The sequence below is a fragment of the Vombatus ursinus genome, unplaced genomic scaffold (genome assembly GCF_900497805.2).
Source record: "Vombatus ursinus unplaced genomic scaffold, bare-nosed wombat genome assembly UNPS02014830.1, whole genome shotgun sequence".
NCBI lineage: Eukaryota > Metazoa > Chordata > Mammalia > Diprotodontia > Vombatidae > Vombatus > Vombatus ursinus.
In genome coordinates, this window is record NW_020954608.1 from 36,342,108 (window position 1) to 36,364,890 (window position 22,783).

The 22,783-nt window shown below is 38.2% G+C and overlaps 1 protein-coding gene across 2 annotated transcripts in view; it reads left to right on the forward strand.

The window, feature by feature from the left end:
- Window positions 1-22,783, forward strand: part of SFMBT2 (Scm like with four mbt domains 2) — a 300,526-nt gene that overhangs the window by 35,498 nt on the left and 242,245 nt on the right. For both annotated transcript variants that reach the window (XM_027838774.1, XM_027838773.1), the window contains exon 2: window positions 15,784-15,936. In XM_027838774.1, coding sequence (XP_027694575.1) covers window positions 15,834-15,936 — 103 coding nt within the window. In that variant the 5' untranslated portion in view covers window positions 15,784-15,833. The remainder of the gene's footprint in view (window positions 1-15,783; window positions 15,937-22,783) is intronic.

The following is a 22,783-nucleotide window of genomic DNA, read 5'->3' on the forward strand; positions in this document are numbered from 1 at the left end:
CAGGTGGTACAGTTTTAAGGACATCAATGAATTGATTTTCAGTCTTTAGAGAGAATATTATTATTGGACGTTATTACCAAAAAAAAAAAAAAGTGATCACGAAAATCCCAGTAGCTAGAACTATAGCCATATTCTTTCTTTTCCATCTTTACAAAATTGTTACGAGAATAATGTTATGAGAATAACCTCTACCCTCCTCAAATAAAAGTGTGAGAAGGGAGCAGGCGGGCTTTCAGAAGCTATATCCTGCAGCAGACATTATCTTTACAATCAAACTGACTGAAAGGGCTAGAAAATAAAAGAGCTCATTTGTTTCTTGACTGCAAAAAAAAAAAAATTGATTTGGTACAGCAGAATGCTGCCTTAAAAGACTTTTATTCAACAAACTGTCTCCTCAACATATGTCAAAATCTTTTAAAAATTATTTATTTATTTTTAACATTCATTTAAAATTTTTTTTGAATTTTGAATTTTCTCTTTGCCGCCCCTGCCTCACTCCTTGTGAAGTCAAGAAATGTGATATCAGTTTTACATGTGAAATCATGCAAAACGTATTTCCATATTAGCCATGTTGCAAAAAAGCAAGAAAAGTAAAGAAAGTGAAAAAAATTATACTTTGATCTTCGTTCAGACTCCATCAAATCTTCCTCTGGAGATTGATAGTGTTTTTCATCTTGAGTCCTTCAGAGTTGTCTTGGGTCATTGATTGCTGAGAATAGCTAAGTCATTCACAGATGATTATCATACAGTATTGCTATTGTGGTGTACAATGTTCTCCTGATTCTGTTCACTTCATTTTGTATCAGTTCATATAAGTCTTCCCAGGTTTTTCTGAAATTATCCTGCTCATCTTTTCTTATAGAACTATAGTATTCCATTACAATCATATACCGTAACTTGTTTAGCCATTTCCCAATTGAGGGGCATCTCCTCAGTTTCCAATTCTTTAATAACACAAAAAGAGCTGTTATAAATATATTTGTATGTACAGGTCTTTTTCCTTTTTTTTGAGCCCTTTGAGATTCAGACATAGTAGTGGTATTGCTGGGCCATAGGGTATACACACTTGTGTACCCCTTTCGGCATAGTTCCAAATTGTTCCCCAGAATGGTTGGATGGCTTCACAACTCTACCAACTGTGCATTAGTATCCCAATTTTTCTATGTCTCCTCCAACATGTGTCATTTTCTGTTCTGTCATATTAGCCAGCCTGATAGCTGTGAGGTGGTACATGAGTTTTAATTTGCCTTTCTCTAATCAATAGTGATTTATTTTTCATGTAACTATAGATAGCTTTGATTTCTTCTTCTGAAAACTACCTTATTCATATCTTTTGACCATTTATCAATTGGGAGAATTGTATTCTTCTAAATTCGACTCGGTTCTCTATGTATTTTAGAAATGAGGCCTCTATCAGAGAAACTTGCTGTAATTCCTTGTCTCTTCCCCCTCACCCCCGTTTCTTGCTTTCCTTCTAATCTTGCTTGCATTATTTTTGTTTATTCAAAAACTTTTTAATTTAATGTTATTAAAAGTATCCACTTTATATCCTGTGATCCTCACTATTTCATTTTTGTTCATAAATACTTCCTTATCCAAAGAACTGACAGGAAAATTTTCCATGCTTCCCTAATTTGCAAGTATCACCCTATGTCTAAATCACTTATGCATTTTGACCTTATCTTGGCATGTGGTATACAGTATAGGTCTATACCTAGTTTTTGCCAAACCACTTAGCATTTTTCCCAGCAATTTTTGTCAAATAGTGCATTCTTGTCCAAAAATACTTGGATCTTTGGGTTTATCAAACACTAGCTTACTGTGGTTATTTACTACTGTGCAATGTGTACCTAATAATCTATTCCACTGATCCACCGCTCTCTATTTCTTAGCCAGCACCAGATTGTTTTGATCATTACTGCTTTGTAATACAGTTTGAGATCTGGTACTGCTAGGCCACCTTCCTTCACATTTTTTTTCGTCGATTCCGTTGATAGTCTTGACCTTTTGTTTTTTCAGATGAATTTTGTTATTATTCCTAGCTCTGTGAAATAATTTTTGGCAGCTTTATTGGTGTGGCTGAATAAATAAATAATTTTAGGTAGAATTGCCATTTTTATTACATTGGCTCAGCCTACCCATGAGCAATTAATATTTCTCCAGTTGTTTAGATCTGTCTTTGTTTGTGTGAAAAGTGTTTTGTAATTGTGTTCTAATAGTTCCTGCATTTGTGTTGGCAAGTAGACTTTGAAGTATTTTATATTGTCTGCAGTGATTTTAAATGAAATTTCTCTATCTCTTGCTGCTGGACTTTGTTAGTAATATGTAGAATGCTAATGATTTATGTGGGTTTATTTTATATCCTGCAACTTTGCTAAAATTGTTAATTGTTTCAACTAGTTTTTTAGTTGATTCTCTGTGGTTTTCTAGTATTTTTAATAGGAATGAGTATTGTATTTTGTCAAAAGCTTTTTCTGCCTTTATTGAGATAATCATAAGATTTTTGTTGGTTTTGTTATTAATGTGGTCAGTTATGCTGATAATTTTTCTAATATTGAGTCACCTTTCATTCCTGGGATAAATTCCACCTGATTCTAATGTGTGGTCATTGTGATATATTGCTGTATTCTCCTTGCTAGAATTTTATTCAAAATTTTTTGTATCAGTATTCGTTAGGGAATTGGGTTGTAGTTTTTTCTCTGTTTTTGCTCTTCTTGGTTTAGGCATCACTGCCAATTTGTGTTGTAAAAAGAACTTGGAAGTATTCCTTTTTTGCTCATTTTCCCAAATAACTTAATATGGTATTGGAATTGATTGTCCTTTAAATGTTTGGTAGCATTTACTTGTGATTCCATCTGGTCCTGAGGATTTTTCCTGAGGGAGCTCATTGATGGCTTGTTCAATTTCTTTTTCTTTTTCTTTTTCTTGTTTAGGTAATTGGGGTTAAGTGACTTGCCTAAGGTCACACAGCTGGTAAATGTCAAGTGTTTGGTCTGAGGCCGGATTTGAACTCAGGTTCTCCTGACTTCAGGGCTAGTGCTGTATCCACTGCACCACCTAGCTGCCCCCACAATTATTTTTAACATTCTTTTTTTTTTTCTTTTGTTTTTAGGCAGTTGGGGTTAAGTGACTTGCCCAGGGTCACACAGCTAGTAAGTGTCAAGTGTTTGGTCTGATCATTTCCTTTTTCTAAGATAGGTTTATTTAAGTATTCTATTTCTTCCTACTCTGGAACTTTTTATTTTTATATATATATACATCCATTTCACTTAGACTGGCAGATTTATTTGCATATAATTGGGCAAAATAGCTCCTAATAATTCTTTAATTTCATTTTCATGAGTGATGTATTCACCCTTTTTATTTTTGATAGTGGTAGTTTGATTTTCTTCCTTTTTAAAAGTCAAATTAACTCATGGTTTACCTATTTTGTTGTTTTTTTCCTCATAAAACCAGCTCCTAGTTTTATTTATTAATTCAGTAGTTTTCTTAACTTCAGTTTTATTAACCTCTCCTTTGATTTTCAGGATTTCTAATTTGGTATTTAACTGGGGATTTAAAATTTTTATTTTTCTGTTTTTTCTTTTTTTAAAATTGCATGCTCAATTCATTGATCTGCTTTTTTCTTTTATTGATGTACACATTTAGAAATACAAATTTTCCCCTAAGTACTGCTTTGGCTACATCCCATAAATTTTAGTATATCATCCCATAGTCATACAATTCTATAATTTTTTCTTTGACTCACTCTTTAGGATTATTTAGTTTTAGTTAATTTTTAATTTCTATTTTCATAGCTCTTGGTTCAGTGTAATTTTTATCGTGTTATGGTCTGAAAAGGCTGCATTTAACATTTCTGCTTTTCTGCATTTGTTTGTGAGGTTTTTATTCCCTAATTCTTGGTCAGTTTTTGTGAAGGTGCTATGTACAGCTGAAAAAAAGAAAGTATATTCCTTTGTATTTCCATTTAGTTTTCTCCAGAGGTCTGTCATATCTAATTTTTCTAAAATTCTATTCCTATCCTTAGCCTCTTTCTTATTTACTTTATGATTAGATTTATCCAGTTCTGAGAGGGGAAATTTGAGGTCCCCCACTAGTATAGTTTTACTGTCTATTTCCTTCTGTAACTTTTAACTTTTCCTTTGAGAATTTGGATGCTATGCCATTTGGTTTATATGTGTTTAGTATTTATATTAGTTCATTGTCTATGGTACCATTTTAACAAAATGAAGTTTCCCTGCTTGTCTCTTTTAATTAGGTCTGTTTTTGCTTTTGTTTTGTCTAAGGTCATGGTTCCTATCCTTCTCCTTTTTCTCCCTCCTCAGCTGAAGCATGATTTTTGCTCTAGCCCCTTATTTTTACTCCGTCTCTCTGTTTCAAGCATGTTTTTGGTTTTTTTTAAAGATATTATAGAATTCTGATTTCTAATCCACTCTGCTGTCTGCTTCCATTTTATGGGTGAGTTCATCCCATTTACATTTGCAGTTATGATTACTAACTGTATTTCTCTCCGTCCTCTTTTCCCGGTTTATCCTTTCCTCTCTCTTTTTGCCCTGTCCCTTGTGAAGTCTGTTTTGCTTCTGACCACTACCTCCCTTAATCTGCCTTTCCTTCTACCTCCTCCCTCTTCCTCCCCCTTCCCCACTCCTCTTTTCTTATTTCCTCCTCCTTTTACTTCCTTCCCTGTTGGGAAAGATAGAATTCTATACCCAGCTTAGTGTGTACTTTATTCCCTCTTCGAGCCAGTTCTAATTAGAGTAAAGTTTAAGTGTTGCACTGTATCTTGCCTATTTCCGCCTTCACTGTAAAAGCTCTTCCTTGCACACCTTTTTTATGTGAGTTAATTTTTCCTGTTTTTCATATGTCAAAATCTTAAAGATTTCTTTAAAGATGTAACTAGGGATGTTTTTAAAATGGATATGGAATAAGGCTTAAGCGGAGTAGATGTATGCTTAATAAAAATGTTTTCCACTATCAAAGAAGATACAGAATACAAATGTAAGAGGGACTTCCTATAGATGATAATGTTTTCTCCAGATAAATAAGTAACATTGTGACAGTTGCACCAATACCCCTGTTCTTTAAATCTTATTTTTGATTTTTTTGCATTGTCTATATTTTTGAATATTTCTTTCTCTCTCCTCCTCCCACATCCCTTCTGCCAGAGATTAAAAAAGAGGGGGGAAAATGGCAGCTCAGCAAAACTAACACCATCTGTGTACAACTGTATGCAGTATTCTTCAACTGTAGTCCCTCGCCTCGGTGAAGATGAGTGAGACATAACATTCATACATTTTCTCAACTCTTCTCCAGGGCCAAGCTTAATCATGATAATATTCTAGGGTTCCGTGCAACTAGTATATGGTGGTATCTGACACCAGAAGTAGCTAGAGAACCTTATCATTCTATTTGCACATTGTTCAGGTAATGCTTTGTGACTCCGAACAACTTTGAGGAGCATATGACCCATTGTTTTATGCCTCATCTGTTATTGACATACAGTAGGCCACCACAGTTAGCATTGATTTTATCTGTCATGTGATTGATTGTGTAAGTTTTTTTCCCCATTGGTTTTGAAGATACCTTCTCTTTTCTTTTCTTTGTTTTGGCTAGGCGTTGGGGTTAAGTGACTTGCCTAGGGTCACACAGCTAGTAAATGTTATGATTCTGAGGCCGCATTTGAACTCAGGTCCTCCTGAATCCAGGGCCCATGCTCTATTCACTACGCCACCTAGCTGCCCCGAAGATACCATTTCTTAAGAGAAGCTTTATGCTTGTCTTAGGCTTGACTGAGTGAAATGCTTTTTCAAAATCAGAAGTTGACAAACCAGGATCTGACAAAGCAGGACCTTATATTATGTTTGCCACTCAGTTGTGTCACCAATAAAGATGTAGTTTATTATAGAAATAAGTCTGGGTCATTCTGCCCTTTTCCTTCATTTATATTCACCAAGAATTGCTATTCCCTTAAAGATTTTATAGGGATGAGAAGTTACATAGAGGGGTAGATTGCTTATAGGTTTAGGGATAAAAGGAATATTAAAGGCCATGTTGTCCTTTCATTTTATAGATGATGATGATAATAATAATAATAATAACAATAATAATAATAATAATTATTATTATGAAAAGCCCAGACCTAGAGAGGTTAAGTGACTTTCTGAAAGTCACAAAGTTGTTAGGGGCCACAGCCAGGGTTTGAATCCAGCTCTGCTTATTTCCAGTTCCTTTAAAATTATGTCGCCTATAGCACAAGTTTTTCCATGTAGTCCGGAAGTTTTCCTGATTTCCCCTATAGTACCATCGTCACTTTCTCAGACAGTATGTTGAGAATATTGCGGAGTTAGAGTCCAAATGTGGTTGTTGCAATTTCAATGCTGATTAGTTTAGTCCATCATAGAAGTGCCAGAAGATTTGTTTCATATGGTCCTTTTTCCAATCATGCTTCCAATTTCATCCGAAAAGCTCTTGGGATGGTCTGTCTTGGCTGAGTTTCACACCAAACTCTCACCAAGGATATCTTCTTCTCTAATGTTTTGTCTTGCTTTTCGAAGTCAAGTAGATTTTATCTTTCATTATCTTCGGTACTTTGCAAATGTGCTTGTCTTCTGAATGGGTATTCTCATGATTGGGTATTCTCTATAGTAGGATGATTAAGTGTTTGTTGCCTCTGATAGTTTCAGGCATATTCTGGTCTCCTTCTTGGTGACTTTTTGGTGTCAGTTAAACTTTCCAAAGAAATGGTGGTAATTTGAGTCAATGTTTTTACTTGGATCTGTTTCTCATTTTTTTTTTTTTTTTGGTCAAATTGTTTAAACTGTGAAAGAATTTCTCCATCTTTATCCTTCAAATCTGGTATTGATTTGGACTATTCAATTGATAATTGCACACAGACAAATGATTCTCAAATGACTCCCGGGATGGTTGGTCACCATTTATTTCCTATCAATTAATTTCCAAGAGGCAATGTGACTTAGTGTCTAGAGAGCCTGCCCTGAAGTCAGGAAAACCTGGATTCAAGTTCCAGTTGTGACAGATGGTAGCTGTGTGACCTTGGGCAAGTCACTTTTAACTTCTTGGTACCACACAGCAAATACTGGGTCTGTTATGGGAGAGGGAGTCCCCTCTGCTGGAGTTCCTACATTCTAGTGAAATCACAGGTCTGGTCCAATAGGAAAAATACCCCACAAAAATAATTTTTAAAATAAGTTTAAGCCACTAAGTAAGTTGTCATTTTCTGTGGTATTTGTATTGCTACCCATGAGTTCTGTTGGAAATTAATGATTTGCTACATTTAAATTAATGCCTCAGACACGCAAAACAAAACAGAAAATATCCCAGATTAACCTTTCCGCTCTAGATTCAATTGTATAAATATTATAACCATTAAGGGAATAATAAAAGCTTCAGCTCTTTAAAAAAAAAGTGTCATGTTGGCCACTTATATTTAGCTGATTTTTTATCAGTTAAATTTATGGAAACTTTCCTATTCTTGTCATTTTATTGTTTTCAGTGAAAAATTTTTACTAAAGTTTTTTTCCTTTACTTTTTTTTTCATTCAGTGGAGAGTTGGAAAAAAAGTATTCTAGGCATTGCTGATGATTATTTTTAAGAGAACTTTAAAAAAGCATGGCGATAAAATTCCTTTATTGAGTAAGACTTCATACAGATCACCTTGTTGTTGTCCATGTCAGGTTCCGTGTATTTTTCTTAAGATTTTCTCCTCTTGTCACTGATATATGAGAGATCCTAGAATTTATAACTGATAAACAAGTATGTTTCCAACCCTTAATTTTTCACTCTTGATTATCCATGCTAAAACCAGAATGCATAATGCAAAATGGTAGATAATCCCTCAGTGTTGTGTTTTGAATCCTCCTTGTCTCTCACCCCACCTCTCAGCAGATTTACTTTTCCAATTTTGTTTTGCTTAGGTTAATATTAAAATTGCTTTATATTCTCCGAGGATATTGGAAGTGATGGCACGAGGGTAGGATCTTGGAGGCAGACAACCTTCAACCTTCTCATTTTTTACACATGGAGAAACTGAGGCTCAGAGATGTTAAATGATTTTCCCACCATCTCACAGGTAGTAACTAGCAGAATTAGGAAGTACACTCAGGTCTTTTGACTCTTTCCACTGTACCACACCATCTGGGGGTTGGGAGTGATGGAGGGAGGACAACTTCACTAGCAGTGGAAAATACTGAAGATTATGAAATTTTTGAGCAAATAATGATGGAGATAGAGCTGTATACTGCACCGGGATGTGCAGCCAGGGAATTTTGAAGGCAAATATTTATTGAATACTTAGTCATAAAGGATTTATTTTTATGTATCCAACAAAAGAAACTAAAACTTTACTTAAAAATTAACAAGTAAACCACTTAAAATGCAAACTTAGCAAAGGACACCTTTAATCAAAACCTTGCCCTTTTCCTATGATACAGGATGACCTTTTCAACCTGATCTTCTTGGCTAAAAAAATGCATCTTTCCAACTGGATCCTATTCCGCTAGCCCTGCGCTTGGCCATAAAGGTCCAGCAGCAGTGCCATTTAAGGACTGGTGGTCAGAGGTGAACGTCCTTGTACTTATTATCAACTATAGGCCTGGGAGCATGTTCTACAGGCTGAGCCATGGAAAACAAAATTGCGAGAGAAATTGAAGGGGGAAAAAATGTGCAATTGATTTTCCCCTGACCCAGCTCCAGTGGGATAAGGTTCTATGGGCAGGAGAGGCCTGAGAGTCCTGAGGCCAACAGACAAGCCTAAACCTGTCTGACTGTTGGAGAAGAATTGGCCTGTCCCAGCAAAAGCATCTTTGGACCAGTTGAGCCTGCACAGAGGAAAGAGTGTGAAAAAGGGTTGGTAGTGGAGTCCTGGACCGAACCGGAACCTCATGGAAGCTATGAGGGGAAGCGAGTGGGAAGTGGAGGAAGGAAGCAAGAAGAAGTGATGGAAGAAATTAGTTAAGGATGCAGCAACAGGCGTCCACAGAGATTGGGATTGGGTTGAAATTGCCCCCTCTAACAATGAGCAAACAAAAGGAAGTTTATTTAGCTGTAGAGTGGAAAGTATATTCATCAAAGAGCAGCTCGATGGCATAGTGGATAGAGTGTTGGACTTGGAATAAGGAGGACCCGATTTCATTTCCTACCTCAGATGCTAGCTGGGTGTTCCAAGGAAAGTCACTTGACCTCTCTGTTCCTCAGTTATGTCATCTGTAAAGGAGGGGGTTGGACTTGATGGACGTTAATGGACTCTTGTAGCTCTAATTGATAATCCTGTGATGGAATATTACATCGATTCAGCTGTGCCTCTCCGAACACGGAGGCAAGATGTATTTGTCAAGACCGAGGAAGAAGCTCCTCATTCCTTGTGGGCTGGCTTTTTGTACTTGGGTCACCAGCAAGCTTTGTCAGTGATTTGAACCTTTGCCCAATGGCCCATTTAAATTTGGAGGAAAGTTTCCAATACCTTTTTTTTTTTTTTGGAGGAAATTGGGCTTAAGTGACTTGCCCAGAGTCATGTAGCTAGTAAGTGTATGAGGCTGGATTTGAACTTGGGTCCTCTTGATTCCAGGGCTGATTCTCTATCCACTGCACAACTTGGCTCCCCCCAATACCTTTTTTAAGGAAAAACTAACTTAGCCTTTGGGGAGGAAGGGAATGATGTAGCTGTTGCTCCTACAACATGGGAAAATCCCTTAGGAAGGTGTAAAGGGGTTTTTATCTGTTGGAAGCTGTGACATAAGCTCTTGTGTAGTCCCTCCCAAGAAGAATTGGTTTCAGGGCTATTTGGGGAGGAATGGGACGGGGCATATTATAGTATGTGTGGACCTCTACCTCCTAAAACATTTTATATGTTTTGATGAGCATAGTATAATAAACATTTAGAGAACAAATGAGTATAGGTGAGACCTAGGCAAAATGAATGCCAGTGACGCCCTTGAAAGGAGAAAGACAAGGGGAAGAGATGTTGCAAATTAAGTTGGATGGAAAGGCCAGATTATGTCACTGATTCTCCCATATTGGAGTCATTGGTGGACTCAGTAAATATTTCCTGAATACAAGTGAATAGTAAAGGAAAGCGGTTCAGTGTGTAAGGAAGCTGCATTTGAAATCAGAGATACTTGGGCTGAACTTGTTGGGTGACTTGGCCTCAGTTTCCTTGAGGGTGAAATAGAGATAGTGATATGTGCACTGCCTGCTTCACAGGTGATTGTTGGGAAGGTTCTTTGGAAATGGTGAAGCACCGTATCAATATCATATTCATTTTTCTTCCATGATTTACTATGTAGTTCTGTCTTCCTCCTTCCCACATTCTTATAGCAGCATCTCTTAAAGTATTCCCTGTTCCCCGCTACCCCCCTCCCCATATTACCAAGAGTTGTTTTCCTGGAGAAGACATTAGTAGGGTCACGCCACTCATGGAGAGCAAGCTGGGCAAATTCCCATGATGCCAGGCAATTTAGTAGAATTCTTCGGGGGAAGGTGAGCCACCAGTCTCCTTTGTACCCTAAACACAGCTTCCCTTTTCCCTCTGTGAAGCGTAGGTCACGGTGTAGTTCACCAGTATGGTCTAGTTAAGGGCTCTGTTGCTTATAATGGTTAAGGACTGCTCTTGTATTGCTCTGTATCTCCAGCAGTGCCTAGCACACACAACACCTTGTTCCTCAGGAGGTAGGCGCTCGTTAAAATGTCTCCTGATTGGTCACAGTTGCAGTGAGTGACTTGCACCCAATGACTTTAGTGTTTTTTCCACACACCCTGTTATCCCAAAGACATTAGTGATGACATATATAGCATGTACTGTAGTGGAGGGCACCATTGATCCTTAAATGTAGGGAAAATAGGAAATACTAGAATAGGAAAACTCAAGGAAAATAAATTTAAGGAAAATAGGAAATAATAGAAAAATATAGGGAATTAGAGCTTTGGTATTAGTGGCAGACCCTTTGTGCCTTGTCACTTGATGTTAATGAGGGGCTGTAACATTTTAAAAACTATTTTAAGGAAAATAGGAAGTAATAGAAACATATAGGAAGTTAGAGTCAATCTTAGTGGTACGCCATGTCTTATCTGGGCACTTGATGTTAATGGAGGGTTCTAGCATTTCAGGGTAACTCCAGGCAGAGTTGATGAAACCTCTGCACTATTTTGGAGTGAGGAAGCCTCCAACACTGCCACTGCGCTGCCCCCCCCCCCCCCGGGCTGTGCTGGTCTACCCATCCATTATTGGTCCAATCATGGCACCTCTGTTCCTACTCTATATTTTGGCTACGGGAAATCTATAGCAAACAACCTATGCTCTCCTTTGGGGTGGTAGAGTGTGTTGGGGAGAGGTGATTCCAATCAATCATGATCATTCTCTCTAATCCCAGGGTGTCTCTGCAAAACCTCTCATGTACTTCACCCTTTCTCACATCATGGCTAGTGAATGAGGTCCAGTCATATGTCCAGAGTGGTCAAGAGATACAGAGAATAGAAGGTTGAAGGAACTGGGGATTTTTATTGAGTTTTTTTTTTTTGGCTTGGCAGTGGGGTTAAGTGTCTTGCCCAGGGTCACACAGCTAAGTAACTGTCAAGTGTCTGAGGCTGGATTTGAACTTGGGTCCTCCTGACTCCAGGGCCGGTGTTCTATCCACTGTGCTACCTAGCTGCCCTGAACTGGAGATTTTTAGCTGGTGACAGAATAGACTTGGGCAAGAAGGCTGTCTTCAGTTATGCGAAGGTTCTTCTTTGGACATGCTCTGCTTGGCCTAGGAGGACAGACCTAGGAGCAGAGGGTGGGAGTTGGAGAGAGACAGATTTAATCATGATGTTAGGAAGGGAATTAGAGCTATCCAAAAGTGGAAGGTGGATTCACCCTCACTTGAGGTCTTCAGGTGAAGGCCGAATGACCTTGTATTGGGGGTACTGGAGAGACGATTTGTCATGAGGCACAGGCTATGACATCTGAGACCCCTTCCAACTCTGGGAATTCTCAAGGTGGTCCCTTGACCCAGCTTATCCCCTCATGCTTAGCTTAAAGATGCCAGTGTGCTGACCAGTCCGCAGTTTTTAAAATGGGTCTTCCCCAATAGAGTGTTATCTTGGAACTTTAAATATATGCATATATACTACATTAAACTGCTTTAGCTGATGTTTTACTTTAGTTAATGTTTTAATTTGGAACTTGCTCCCTAAAGGGATTTTTTTTGTGAAAGGTATGCTTAACAAAACATCCACATATATATGTAAATGGTAAGGGAATACAATGGGGAGAATGCAATTTTGCCCCATCGGCATATGAGTGATTTAGAGAACTAGGGCTCCCAGAGTAAATATTTTCTGTTCCCAGTACTGTGAATATGAATGTCCTCTGTTAAACCCTCTGTGAAACCCATCTGTCCATTAGGCGGTTTCCTTTTAATTAATGATATTTAGGAACTAATTGTTCAGGAATGTTGTTGTTCAAGTTGTGTTTAGTCATGTCTGAGCCTTCATTACCCCATTTGGGGTTTTCTTGGCAGAGATATTGAAATGATTTGCCATTGCCTTCTCCAGCTCATTTTACAGATGAGGAAACTGAGGCAGACAGGGTTTACTAACTTGCCCAGAGTTAGGTAATATAGTAGACTCAGCTTTCTTTTTATTTTTGTTTGTTTTTTTAATTGGGCAGTGGGGGTTAAGTGACTTGCCCAGGGGCACACTGCTAGTTAAGTGTTATGTGTCTGAGGCTGGATTTGAACTCAGGTCCTACTGAATCCAGGGTGGGTGCTCTATCCACTGTGCCACCAAGCTGCCCCCTCGGCTTTCTTTTTATACCCACTCTGGGATTGTGAAGAAAGTGAGCTTCTATTTTTGGGGCAAACGGTTTCTGTAATGTTGCCTTTATTGTCGGTTGTCTGTGTTAGACTGTAAGCTTTGTGAGAGATGAGAGTTAAATATTTAGATTGCTCAGTAGCACAGTTGATAAAGTGTAGGGCGTGGAACCCGGGAGATTCACTCTTTGTGAGTTCAAATCTGGCCAGAGACACTTACTAGCTGTGTGAACCAGGGCAAGTCACTTATCGCTCTTTGCCTCAGTTCCTCATCTGTAAAATGAGCTGGAGAAGGAAATGGCAAATCACTCCAGTATCTTTGCTAAGAAAAAAACCCTAAAATGGAGTCATAAGGAGTTGGACATGAATTAAATGACTAAACAACAAAAACCACCCTGATTATGAGATACTCTTTTAGGGGCAGTCAGTAAGACTCGTCTTCGTCAGTTCAAATCTGGTCTTAGACACTTCCTAGCTGTGTGACTCAGGGCAAATCATTTAACCCTGTCTGCCTCAGTTTCTTCATCTGTAAAATGAGCTGGAAAGGAAATGGCAAACCACTCCAGTATCCTTGCCAAGAAAACTGCCCAAAATGGTATCACAAGGCGTCGAAATGATTGAACAAAGAACATACAGCATAATGCTATATACAGTACATTCAGTTTCTTACTGTAATAAGCTAATGTTTAGTGATGGCTTACATAAGCCCTTAGGAAATTTTATTGTTCTGGTCATTCTTCAGTTCCATGTATTTGTCTCCCATTTTATTGATTTTTGCAGTTTCATATCTTTTGCAGCAGTGGGAAGCTCAGGGAGTATTATAATGGAACAACATTGATATTACAATGAAAGTGTCAGCTTCTGTCCAAATTGGTCTCTGTCTCAGATTCTGTCTCTTTCTCTTTCTCTCTGTTTAAAGGAATGGTATGTATCAAATCCTTCTCCAGGAACTTCCTAATCATTCACTGATGAACCTTTGTTGTAGTCAGTTAAAGAAAAAACCAGTGTGATACAGGGGAAAATGCAGTCAGGGAACAAACACTTGGGTTTAAATAAAACACACCCTTTCTCAGCAGTGAGATCAAGAGCAAGTCACCTGCCTTCTCTGAGATACCTCATCTTTAAAACAAGAGATAATGATACCTGCAGCGTTTACTACTCCACAGGCTCGTTGAGAAAATCAAATGATGAAAAGTATTTATAGGGCTTTTGCAAACCATAAAATGCTGTATAACTGTCAGCTATTAAAGGAGGAAAAAACCAGTGTTATTGGGTGATTTGCCTAGCATTATAGAGCTGGTGTTGAAACTCTGGCTGTCTGTGAAATCAACTAGTCTGATTCTTTTAAATTTTGACTGAGTTAATAATAATTATAATTATCATTATTATAATAATATATCTTCTCCTCTCCCCTGATTCTTCTAGTCTTTCCCCCTCCCTTTACTGGCAAGTTGGATTCCCGGAGGGCAGAGTATTACTCTTCTCTTCTAGGTTCTAGGGATAACTGTGAAGGATTGGAGGCTTCCAGTAATGATGCTCAGGAGTCCCCATCAAATATGCCACTCTGTATCGATCAGCCATTTGACATCAAATAGCTTTTGTAAGGTGATATTTACTGAGATGGCATAGCAAGAATTATAGTTACAAAATAATCCAGTAAACTGAGAAGCACACACTCCCCTGAGAGACCCTGGTCTAATTTAAAGTACAAACTTGTATGTGGGACTGAGGAGTGCCTCTCAACTCCTGACTTTGGAAGGCCTTTTCTCCCTTTGAGGAGTTCCCCACTGGTTGTGGTTGATGAACTAGTTGTTCCCTGAGCCAGGCTGCCTTCTTAAAGGGCCTGGTGTTTTGACAGATGGGCCACGCCACTGCTGGGCTGAGCAGGGTTGGTCAGTGAATATGCTGGGTCCCATAATGGACTTGGTTGCTCCTGCTGCTATTAACTCTAGTTATCAGTGGGACTCTGATAGCTCTTTCCAGCTCACGGATCACATAGGTACTTTCATCTCAGGATGCTCATTCACAGATAAGAGTAAGCATAAAAGAGTCAAGAGGCACCATCGACCAGGTAGAGGGGGACGGAGATGGTTAATCAGATAGTAAACATTTATTAAACTCAATGTGCTAAGTGCAGGGGATACCAAGAGAGGCAAAAGATGGTCTCTGCTGTGTAAGAGCTCACAATCTAAATGGGGAGACACGATACAGACAACTATAAAAGTGTCGAGGGAGGGGTATATGGAGCTTTTTGTGACAGGGTTCAGTTCTGGCCCCAGTCCCATTTGAGTTATCATTCCTTCTGACTCTTCAGCCAACCAGAAAACGCTTCTTCACCAGACAGCACCAGCTGTAAGTCAGCCATGTGTTATACTGAAACTAGCCAGACGATATTTCTCATGCACTTTAATACCAACCAGGGAGGGCAGACCCAAGCCCTCATTGGTCAGCCCCTCCATTCCAACAATAGTAGCTAACATTTCTGTATTGCTTTAAGGTTTGCAAAGTTCTTAAGGTATATTGTCTCATTTGATCCTGACAACAACCCTTTGCGGTAGATGACACCATTATCCACATTTTACAAGGTGACTTGTCTGGGGTCATGCTTCTAATAAGTAGCCTAGGCAAGACTGAAACTCTCATCTTCCTGACTCCAAGCCCAGCACTCTATCTGCTACACTGACTATAATGTGAGCAGTGTGAATCACCTCTTGGTAAGATGGCGGCAGTCTATCCTAAGAGCTGGATGAAATTATGAGTTTGATCATGTTCTGTTCTGGTTTAATGAAATGACCCCAGGATTTCTCATGCTTAGGGAGTCTTCATTAGTCAGAGTACTTTAAATTTTAATAATAATAATAAAAATGCAATAGGACAAGATTTCCTCTTCTGGAGAAATAGGAAATATGTCAACTTGATGAACATGTCCTAAATACGTAACTCTGTTGTCCTGAATGTTGATTTTTTTTTTTTAAAGGAAACTCTTTCTGCAGAATGAAATAGGGAGCAGAAGATAGTTTTCCTTGAATGGAGAGCAGTGTGTCTTTGGTTTCCAACATGCAAGAGACTTCACATTTGTCATTGGAGAAATGTAACAGTCCAGCTAATGGTAACAATGAATATGATTCAGGTGAGTTGATTTATCCAGGTTCATTTTACTATTTGACTTACAAAATCATTATGTTTTTTTCCCTCAGAATTGGAGGAAGATAATTCCAGTTTTATATAATTAAATTGAGCAATCTTTTTCAAATTCATATATTGCCCATTTTGGATGGTTTGGTTTCATGTTTTTAAAAGTATGCCTTTAGAGTTTTGCAAGCTGACATTTAAAATTACCTTCATTCCCAAATCTGAGAACATCTAACATGAAAAGTAATTAATAATTTATAAGAAAGTTAAAAGTTGCAAAATTTGCAATGAATCCTCTTTCCTTGCTTTTCTTCCCCTCCACCCCCACCCCTCCTCTCACCATATAATCTAAGAGGAAAAGTCTTCATTTGAATCCTAACATTTTTCATATTAATAATAAATGATATGGAGCTGAGAGAATAGTTTCAGGAAGGCTAAAGTCTAGAATGAACTGAGGTTCCAGGAAGAAGCTAGGGATGACAAAAGGATCTATCTTTAAAGGGTAGGTTTAGAGCAAATAGAATTTCGGGAGAGCTGGGTCCACTGTTGAGAGTGGGTTGGTATAATGATAGACAGCAGAGAGAAAGCAGACAATTACCTAATTTCTGTTTTGGTTCTGTCTTCACTATCTAGGGGAAGATTATTTAGATGGGAAATTTAAGCCCAGGGTAGATGATGAGATAGTAATAGAACACCTGACTATTTGTGAGTAAAAGTTTGTTGGTGCAGACAAATTATATCTCAGAATACCGAATGAACTTGGAGATCAGCCCACTGAATTGGTGCCACTATTCTCCATGTAATTGTGGAGAATGAATGAGGGTCCAGAAGACTGGAAACAAGCATATATTGTCCTGATTTTTAAAAAGGTGGGTTCTAGATGGCAAAGTGATAAATGGAATTGAAGTCATAGGACCTTGATTTGAATTCTGGCTTTGTCACCTCCCTGGAGCTCAGTTTTCTCTTTTGTATAATGAGGCAATTGCATTGCCAATAATTGAACTACATGACCCTCAAAGTCATTTCCAGTTCCACTATGAAAATTATAGATGGTAATCTCGACATTAATCCCTAGAAAAATTTTGGAATAGTTTGTTAAAAATGAATGGTTCATAGACACTTAAGGATCCCTAGGGTCCAGCCTAGATTTGTTCACCAACAACAAGTAGTTCATACTAACTTCATTCCTTTTTTTGATGAGGTCTTTAGACTGCTGAATTAGGGAAATGCTCTGAGAAGGTTGTATGTGGATTTCAACAAGACATTTGACAAGGTTCTTTCATGAAATCCTTATGGACAAGATGAAGAGACTGTGTGAATGGTATATAGCCCAGGAAATGAGGTTTCTAAATGAGAGTTGATTAAATGGATCAATGTCAACTTACAGGGAAGTCTAATGATATGTCTCAGGGCTTTGTCTTGGACAGATCTTGCTGAACACATTTGTCAGTGACATAGATAAAGACATAGGATTATCAAATTTTCACTGAACATAAAGATGAGAGGGGTAGCTAATGTGTCGGGTGAGAAAGTCAGAATTCAGAAGAACTGTGGCTGGATGAAATAAAGGCCTGAAACACCACCTGGAGAAGGGACATTTGAAACTGGCTAATAATTTGTTAAATTTTCAGTGTGACAATTTGCACCTTGGGAATCTGTAATGGCTACAAATTGGGACATGTTTTGTTTTGTTGATTGTCTAGATACTTAAGAAAGTGATGGATAAAATGTTAATTATTAAGGCTGATGAAACTTAGGGTAGGTAATTTTTTTGGGGGGGAAAGAGCTGATTGTTAAACATTTACCAGCATACCCTTGCTGTGGAGCTGTAGAAATGAGGGGAAAAAAAGTGGAGACAAATTCCTCTCCCAGTGGAAATTTCTAGAAGAATTCCTTTTTGACCTAATCTTTAGGAATGATACAATCAGGCCGAATAACTCATTAGTGGTATTTAACATCTCTTAGTTCCTTAGTTCTAGGGCTACAACTTATAGGAGGCCTTTCTTGAACTCCTCTCCCATTAACCTTCCCACTCTTGTACAGTGAATAAAGGGCTGAGCCCTGAGTTCTAAGCCAGCCTCAGACACTTAACTAGTTGTGTGACCCTGGGCAAGTCACTTAACCTCTGTTTGCCTCAATTCCCTCATCTGAAATGTGAATAATAATAGTATCTGCCTGTTAGTTGTTATGGGGCAGGTAGGTGGCACAGTGGATATAGAATGGCAGGCCTGGAGGTAGGAAGATTCATCTTTGTGAGTTCAAATCTGGTCTCCAATAGTGACTAGGTGTATGACCCTGGGCAAATCATTTGCCCCTGTTTGCCTCAGTTTCCTCATCTGCAAAATAAGCTGGAGAAGGAAATAACAAATCAGTATCTTTCCTGAGAAAACCCCAAATGGGGTCACAAAGAATTGGACACGATTAAAAAAAAATGAATGATTACTTGTTGTGAGGATCAAATGAGATAATAATTGTAAAGTGCTTAGCACAGTGCCTGGCGGTTAGTAAACATTCTCTACCTGTTATCATTATTATTAACATTGTGATTATTATCATCCCCCAGTGAATGAGGGGTCCTTAAAGGCAGGTAGTTTCCATTTTGGCATTTCTCTCGAATGCCATGCATGCAGTAGGCATTAAATAAGTTTGCCAGATTGAGCTGAATTACTGTATTTTTCTTTCTAGTATATTTTAAGTTTTTCATAAGTCTTTTTTTTTTCCTGCGCTTACTGAGCGTGGTGGTTTTTCAACTCTTAAAGCTTCTGACTTTAACCATATCTTGCTTAGCATATCATCCCCAAGCCATCTGCCTTCTGTTGTGGCTGGGCCCCTTTCCACGAGAAGCTTTCTAAAGCCTTTAGAAGCCAACTAAGCACTGGCTTTTCACTTTTATGAAACCTTAACTGTTTCCTTCTGCTAAAGTGCTTTCTTCTATTCATTAATGACCCTATCATGTTGAGAAATATTATACCTCTTCTACTTGAGGTCAGCCTCCTGTTCAAGGAAAGTCTGCTCTGAGGTTTATGGATCCAGGTACACCATGGTTCTGTAGGCAGCTTTTTTCCCCCCTCCTCTGGTTATGCTTGTTGGATTGCTGAAAGCATGGATATAATATAATATGATATGATATGATATGACACGATATGATATAGGTTTTAAGGTTTGTAAATTGCTTTACATGTTATCTTATTCGATCCTCAAGAAAACCCCAGGAGGTAGGGGCTATTATCATTCCCATTTTACAGAGAAGGAGAGTGGTTAAGTGACTTGCCTAGGGGATCACAGGAAATAAAATAGGAGTCGAACTCGGGTCTTCCTGACTCCCAAGTGCAGTGCTCTGTGTGTTGTGCCACCATGTCCTCACAATTCATCCTGTATCTAATTTTCTAAGGTTGTGGATTCTTGATGCTTTCTTATACTCATGTTATTTTGTCTTCACAGTTGCATCAGGGAAGCCCTTAGTGGTTCTCCCAACAAAAAAGAGACTTTGTGAAAGTAAAAATGGGTGTTAGAGTAAGGCACTGGGAGTAGAAACAAAGCCAGTCACTTTGTAGATCGGCAGAGTGAGATGCTGCCTTGGACACGCAAAGGCATGGGTGAATCCTAATGTGATTTCAACCTTTGGTAGATATATTCAAATACACTAATACAGTAAGCATTAAAGTTCGACATTTGTTAATAAAATCAACCCCTTTCAATTCTGAAGGCAGCTTTTGAAAGCTTGCTCAGGATTAACTGGGAGTCTCTGATATATTGAGTGCTGTGCAGATGTATGCTGTATACAGAGCCTGTCTGGTGGTCTATCCCTACCATGCATCCAGGTACAGCTATTTTAAGCAAACATCTAGCCAGGTTTAAATGACCCCAAACCTCTGATACTTTTTCTTTGTAACTCGGGAGTCCAAACAACTGTGTCTGTTGTGACATGGGGCATAGCAAGCTCTTTTTCTTTCTTATCACATGACTTATTTCCTTCAATCCTGAAGAGAATGTAGTCCTTTTCAGACAAAATCTTGGGATGAAGGAAGGGAAAAGGTAATCTGCCCTGTTCCTGGTATGTTTCTCCCGTGTCTATATCTCTCTGCCTGTTGCTGTTCAGGAAACTGCTGTGATTCCTGACAGTGGTGGTTTTTCTGAAGCAGAACTTCAGGTTAAAACAATGGACTTGGAGCCTCATTAACAATCTCTTTCCTTCTCCTGTCCTGGTCTCTTTTCCTTAAGAAAGCTCAAATAATAGTGAGGATCAATAACTGACACCCAAGTCCTGTAAATGAAATAGGCACAACATAAAATTACTCCTCATCCTGTGAACACAGGCGACGTGCCTGGAATGAGCACAAATAGATGAGGTAGCCTAGGAACTGAAGACCTCTCCAGCAGACAAAATTGACAGCATTATCACAAGAAGCACAAAGAAGGAAATATACTAAAATACAATTTCTGGGAATTCTCAGCTCCTTCAATTTCTGTGTGATAAAAGCAAGCAAAACAATATTCTGACACAGTGATAAATGGATTCTTTGACATTATTTTTACAGACACAATAAATGTAATTTCCTGATGAAGTCTGTAGATAAAATGTTGATGTAAATTCAGACTGGGGGAGTGTCAGGATGAATAGGGGGCCTGTCTTTTTTTTTTTTTTTTCTTAAGTGATGGGAATATATCAACCATTGTATTCCTTGGATTTTTCTGTATGGGAAGGAAAAAATCAAGACTTATGGGAAAATTTACATCTTTTAATTGAACCCCTTACTCATTTTGGGATTCAATTTAATATGGTACTGAATTGATTCATTGCCTGTTTTGTGAAATGATTCAAGTAGGACTCAACAGTGGTCTTTCTTCCCCAGTCTGCCCTAATTTAATTTTATAACTTACAAAAGTGGCCTTTATTAGGATTTTCCCAGGAATCTCAGCCAGCTTCCTGAAACTGTGACAGGTGCCTCAAGGGCCATTGCATATAATTGTACCAGTTTGGAGATCCCTGCCCAACATGCTCATCAGAAAGAGAAGTCTCAGTTCTTTCCTCAAAGCCTTGGCTTTATCTGATTTATAGATATGTTCAAAGGTTATCTCCTCCCATGAGATGGCTAAATCTTTTTTGTACCGTACTAAAATGTTACCAACTCACACTCAGTAAGTTTTCAAAAAGAGGTAGAAAAAAAATAAAAGCAATGACATCATCCAGAAACTCTCCAGGTGAGAAGCCTTTTGCCTTACCTGATTTCAGATGCTTTTTTAATCTCCCAACATTTCATTTGATGCCACTCTGAAAGCTTTCCAGAGATCAGGGGCCGATCACTATTTCTTTCTCACTATTTACTGTTCTTTCTTTTTAAGGCTGCAGAGATTGAATTCTCATTCACAGCCTGAGGGCTGAAGTATAATTGAATAAAATAATATTAGTTAATATAAAAGAGCATAGACATATAAACATGTTCTTTCTTTTTCATACCCCTGCCCCCCAATTAGTTCCTCCTACTTCAATCAGGAGTATGTTGTAGTTTTAAAATTAAACTTGATGTGAGGCAAGGGTATAGATAGGCACTGGTCTTGGGAGTCCAGAAGACTTGGTTTCAAATCCCACCTGAGACACTTACTAGCTATATGACCCTGGGCAAGTCATTAAACTCTGTCTGCCTCATATTTCTCATGTGTATAATGGGGTGGTGGTGGTTTGGACTCCTCTAAGGTCCCTTTTGGTCTTAGATCTATGATCCTAAAAGTATCTTTATTTGACAGTGAAATCCATCCAAACTTTTTTTTTCCCTTTTGTGAAAACACATGTATCTCAAGTTCTTTTGGGAAGGTGAGAGTGGATTTCCTTTTTATATTAGTAATTTAATAATCTGGTCATGCAAATAGTTCTCTTTCTTCCAAATCAGGAGACTTCACAGTGATTACTATTGATTAAGGTCCCTGTTTTTCTTTAAAACTGAGGAGCTATGAGGAGCAGCTAGTTGGCACAGAGCTTTAGCCTTGGAGTCAGGAGGACCCAAGTTCAAATTCGGCCTCGGACACTTGACACTTATTAGCTGTGTGACCCTGAGCAAGTCACTTAACCCCGATTGCCTCACCAAAAAGCAAAACAAAACAAACAAACAAACAAAAACTGAGGAGCTGTGGGCTTTTCTTAATGTGGTTTTTGATGAATTTTCATTACATTAATAAGAAAGTTCTGTTGAATAGCTCCTTAGCCCAGTGTTTGCCATGTGGTAGGCACTTAAATGCTTATTGATTTAACTGGGGAAGTGACTATCAGAATTTCTTTGATAAAATGTTTGAGTTTAAGAAGTTTATAGATCAGCTACAAAAACTTGCTCTGAATTTATATTTTGTGCTCTTTATTTGTCATTTCTTATTTGGCGTTTCTCGATGATGTGTCTTTATAGAATTTACTGTAAGAAGTAGTATATTGAACACAAATTTTAAAATGTGAGGAAGACCACATTTGCATGTAGTCTTCTGGTCAGTTACTGTAACACATGGTCAACAGATCAAGACCTAATGTTAGAACAATAAAAAGGTAGATCAGTGGAACAGAGTAGACATACACTTTATAGCAGCAAATAAATATAATAACCTTGTATTCAACAAGTGTAAAGACTTAAGATTTTGGAATTAGAATTCATTATTTGGTAAAAAAAATGTTGGCAAAACTGAAAAGCAGTATGGCAGAAACTGGGCATGGACCAATATCTTACACCATTTACTAAGACAAGGTCAAAATATTGACCTACGTATAAAGGGAGCTATTACAAAGAAATCAGAATAACATGGAACATATTATATCAGACTTAACGTGAATAAACAAGAGATAGAGAGCAAAGTTGGGTGTAAAA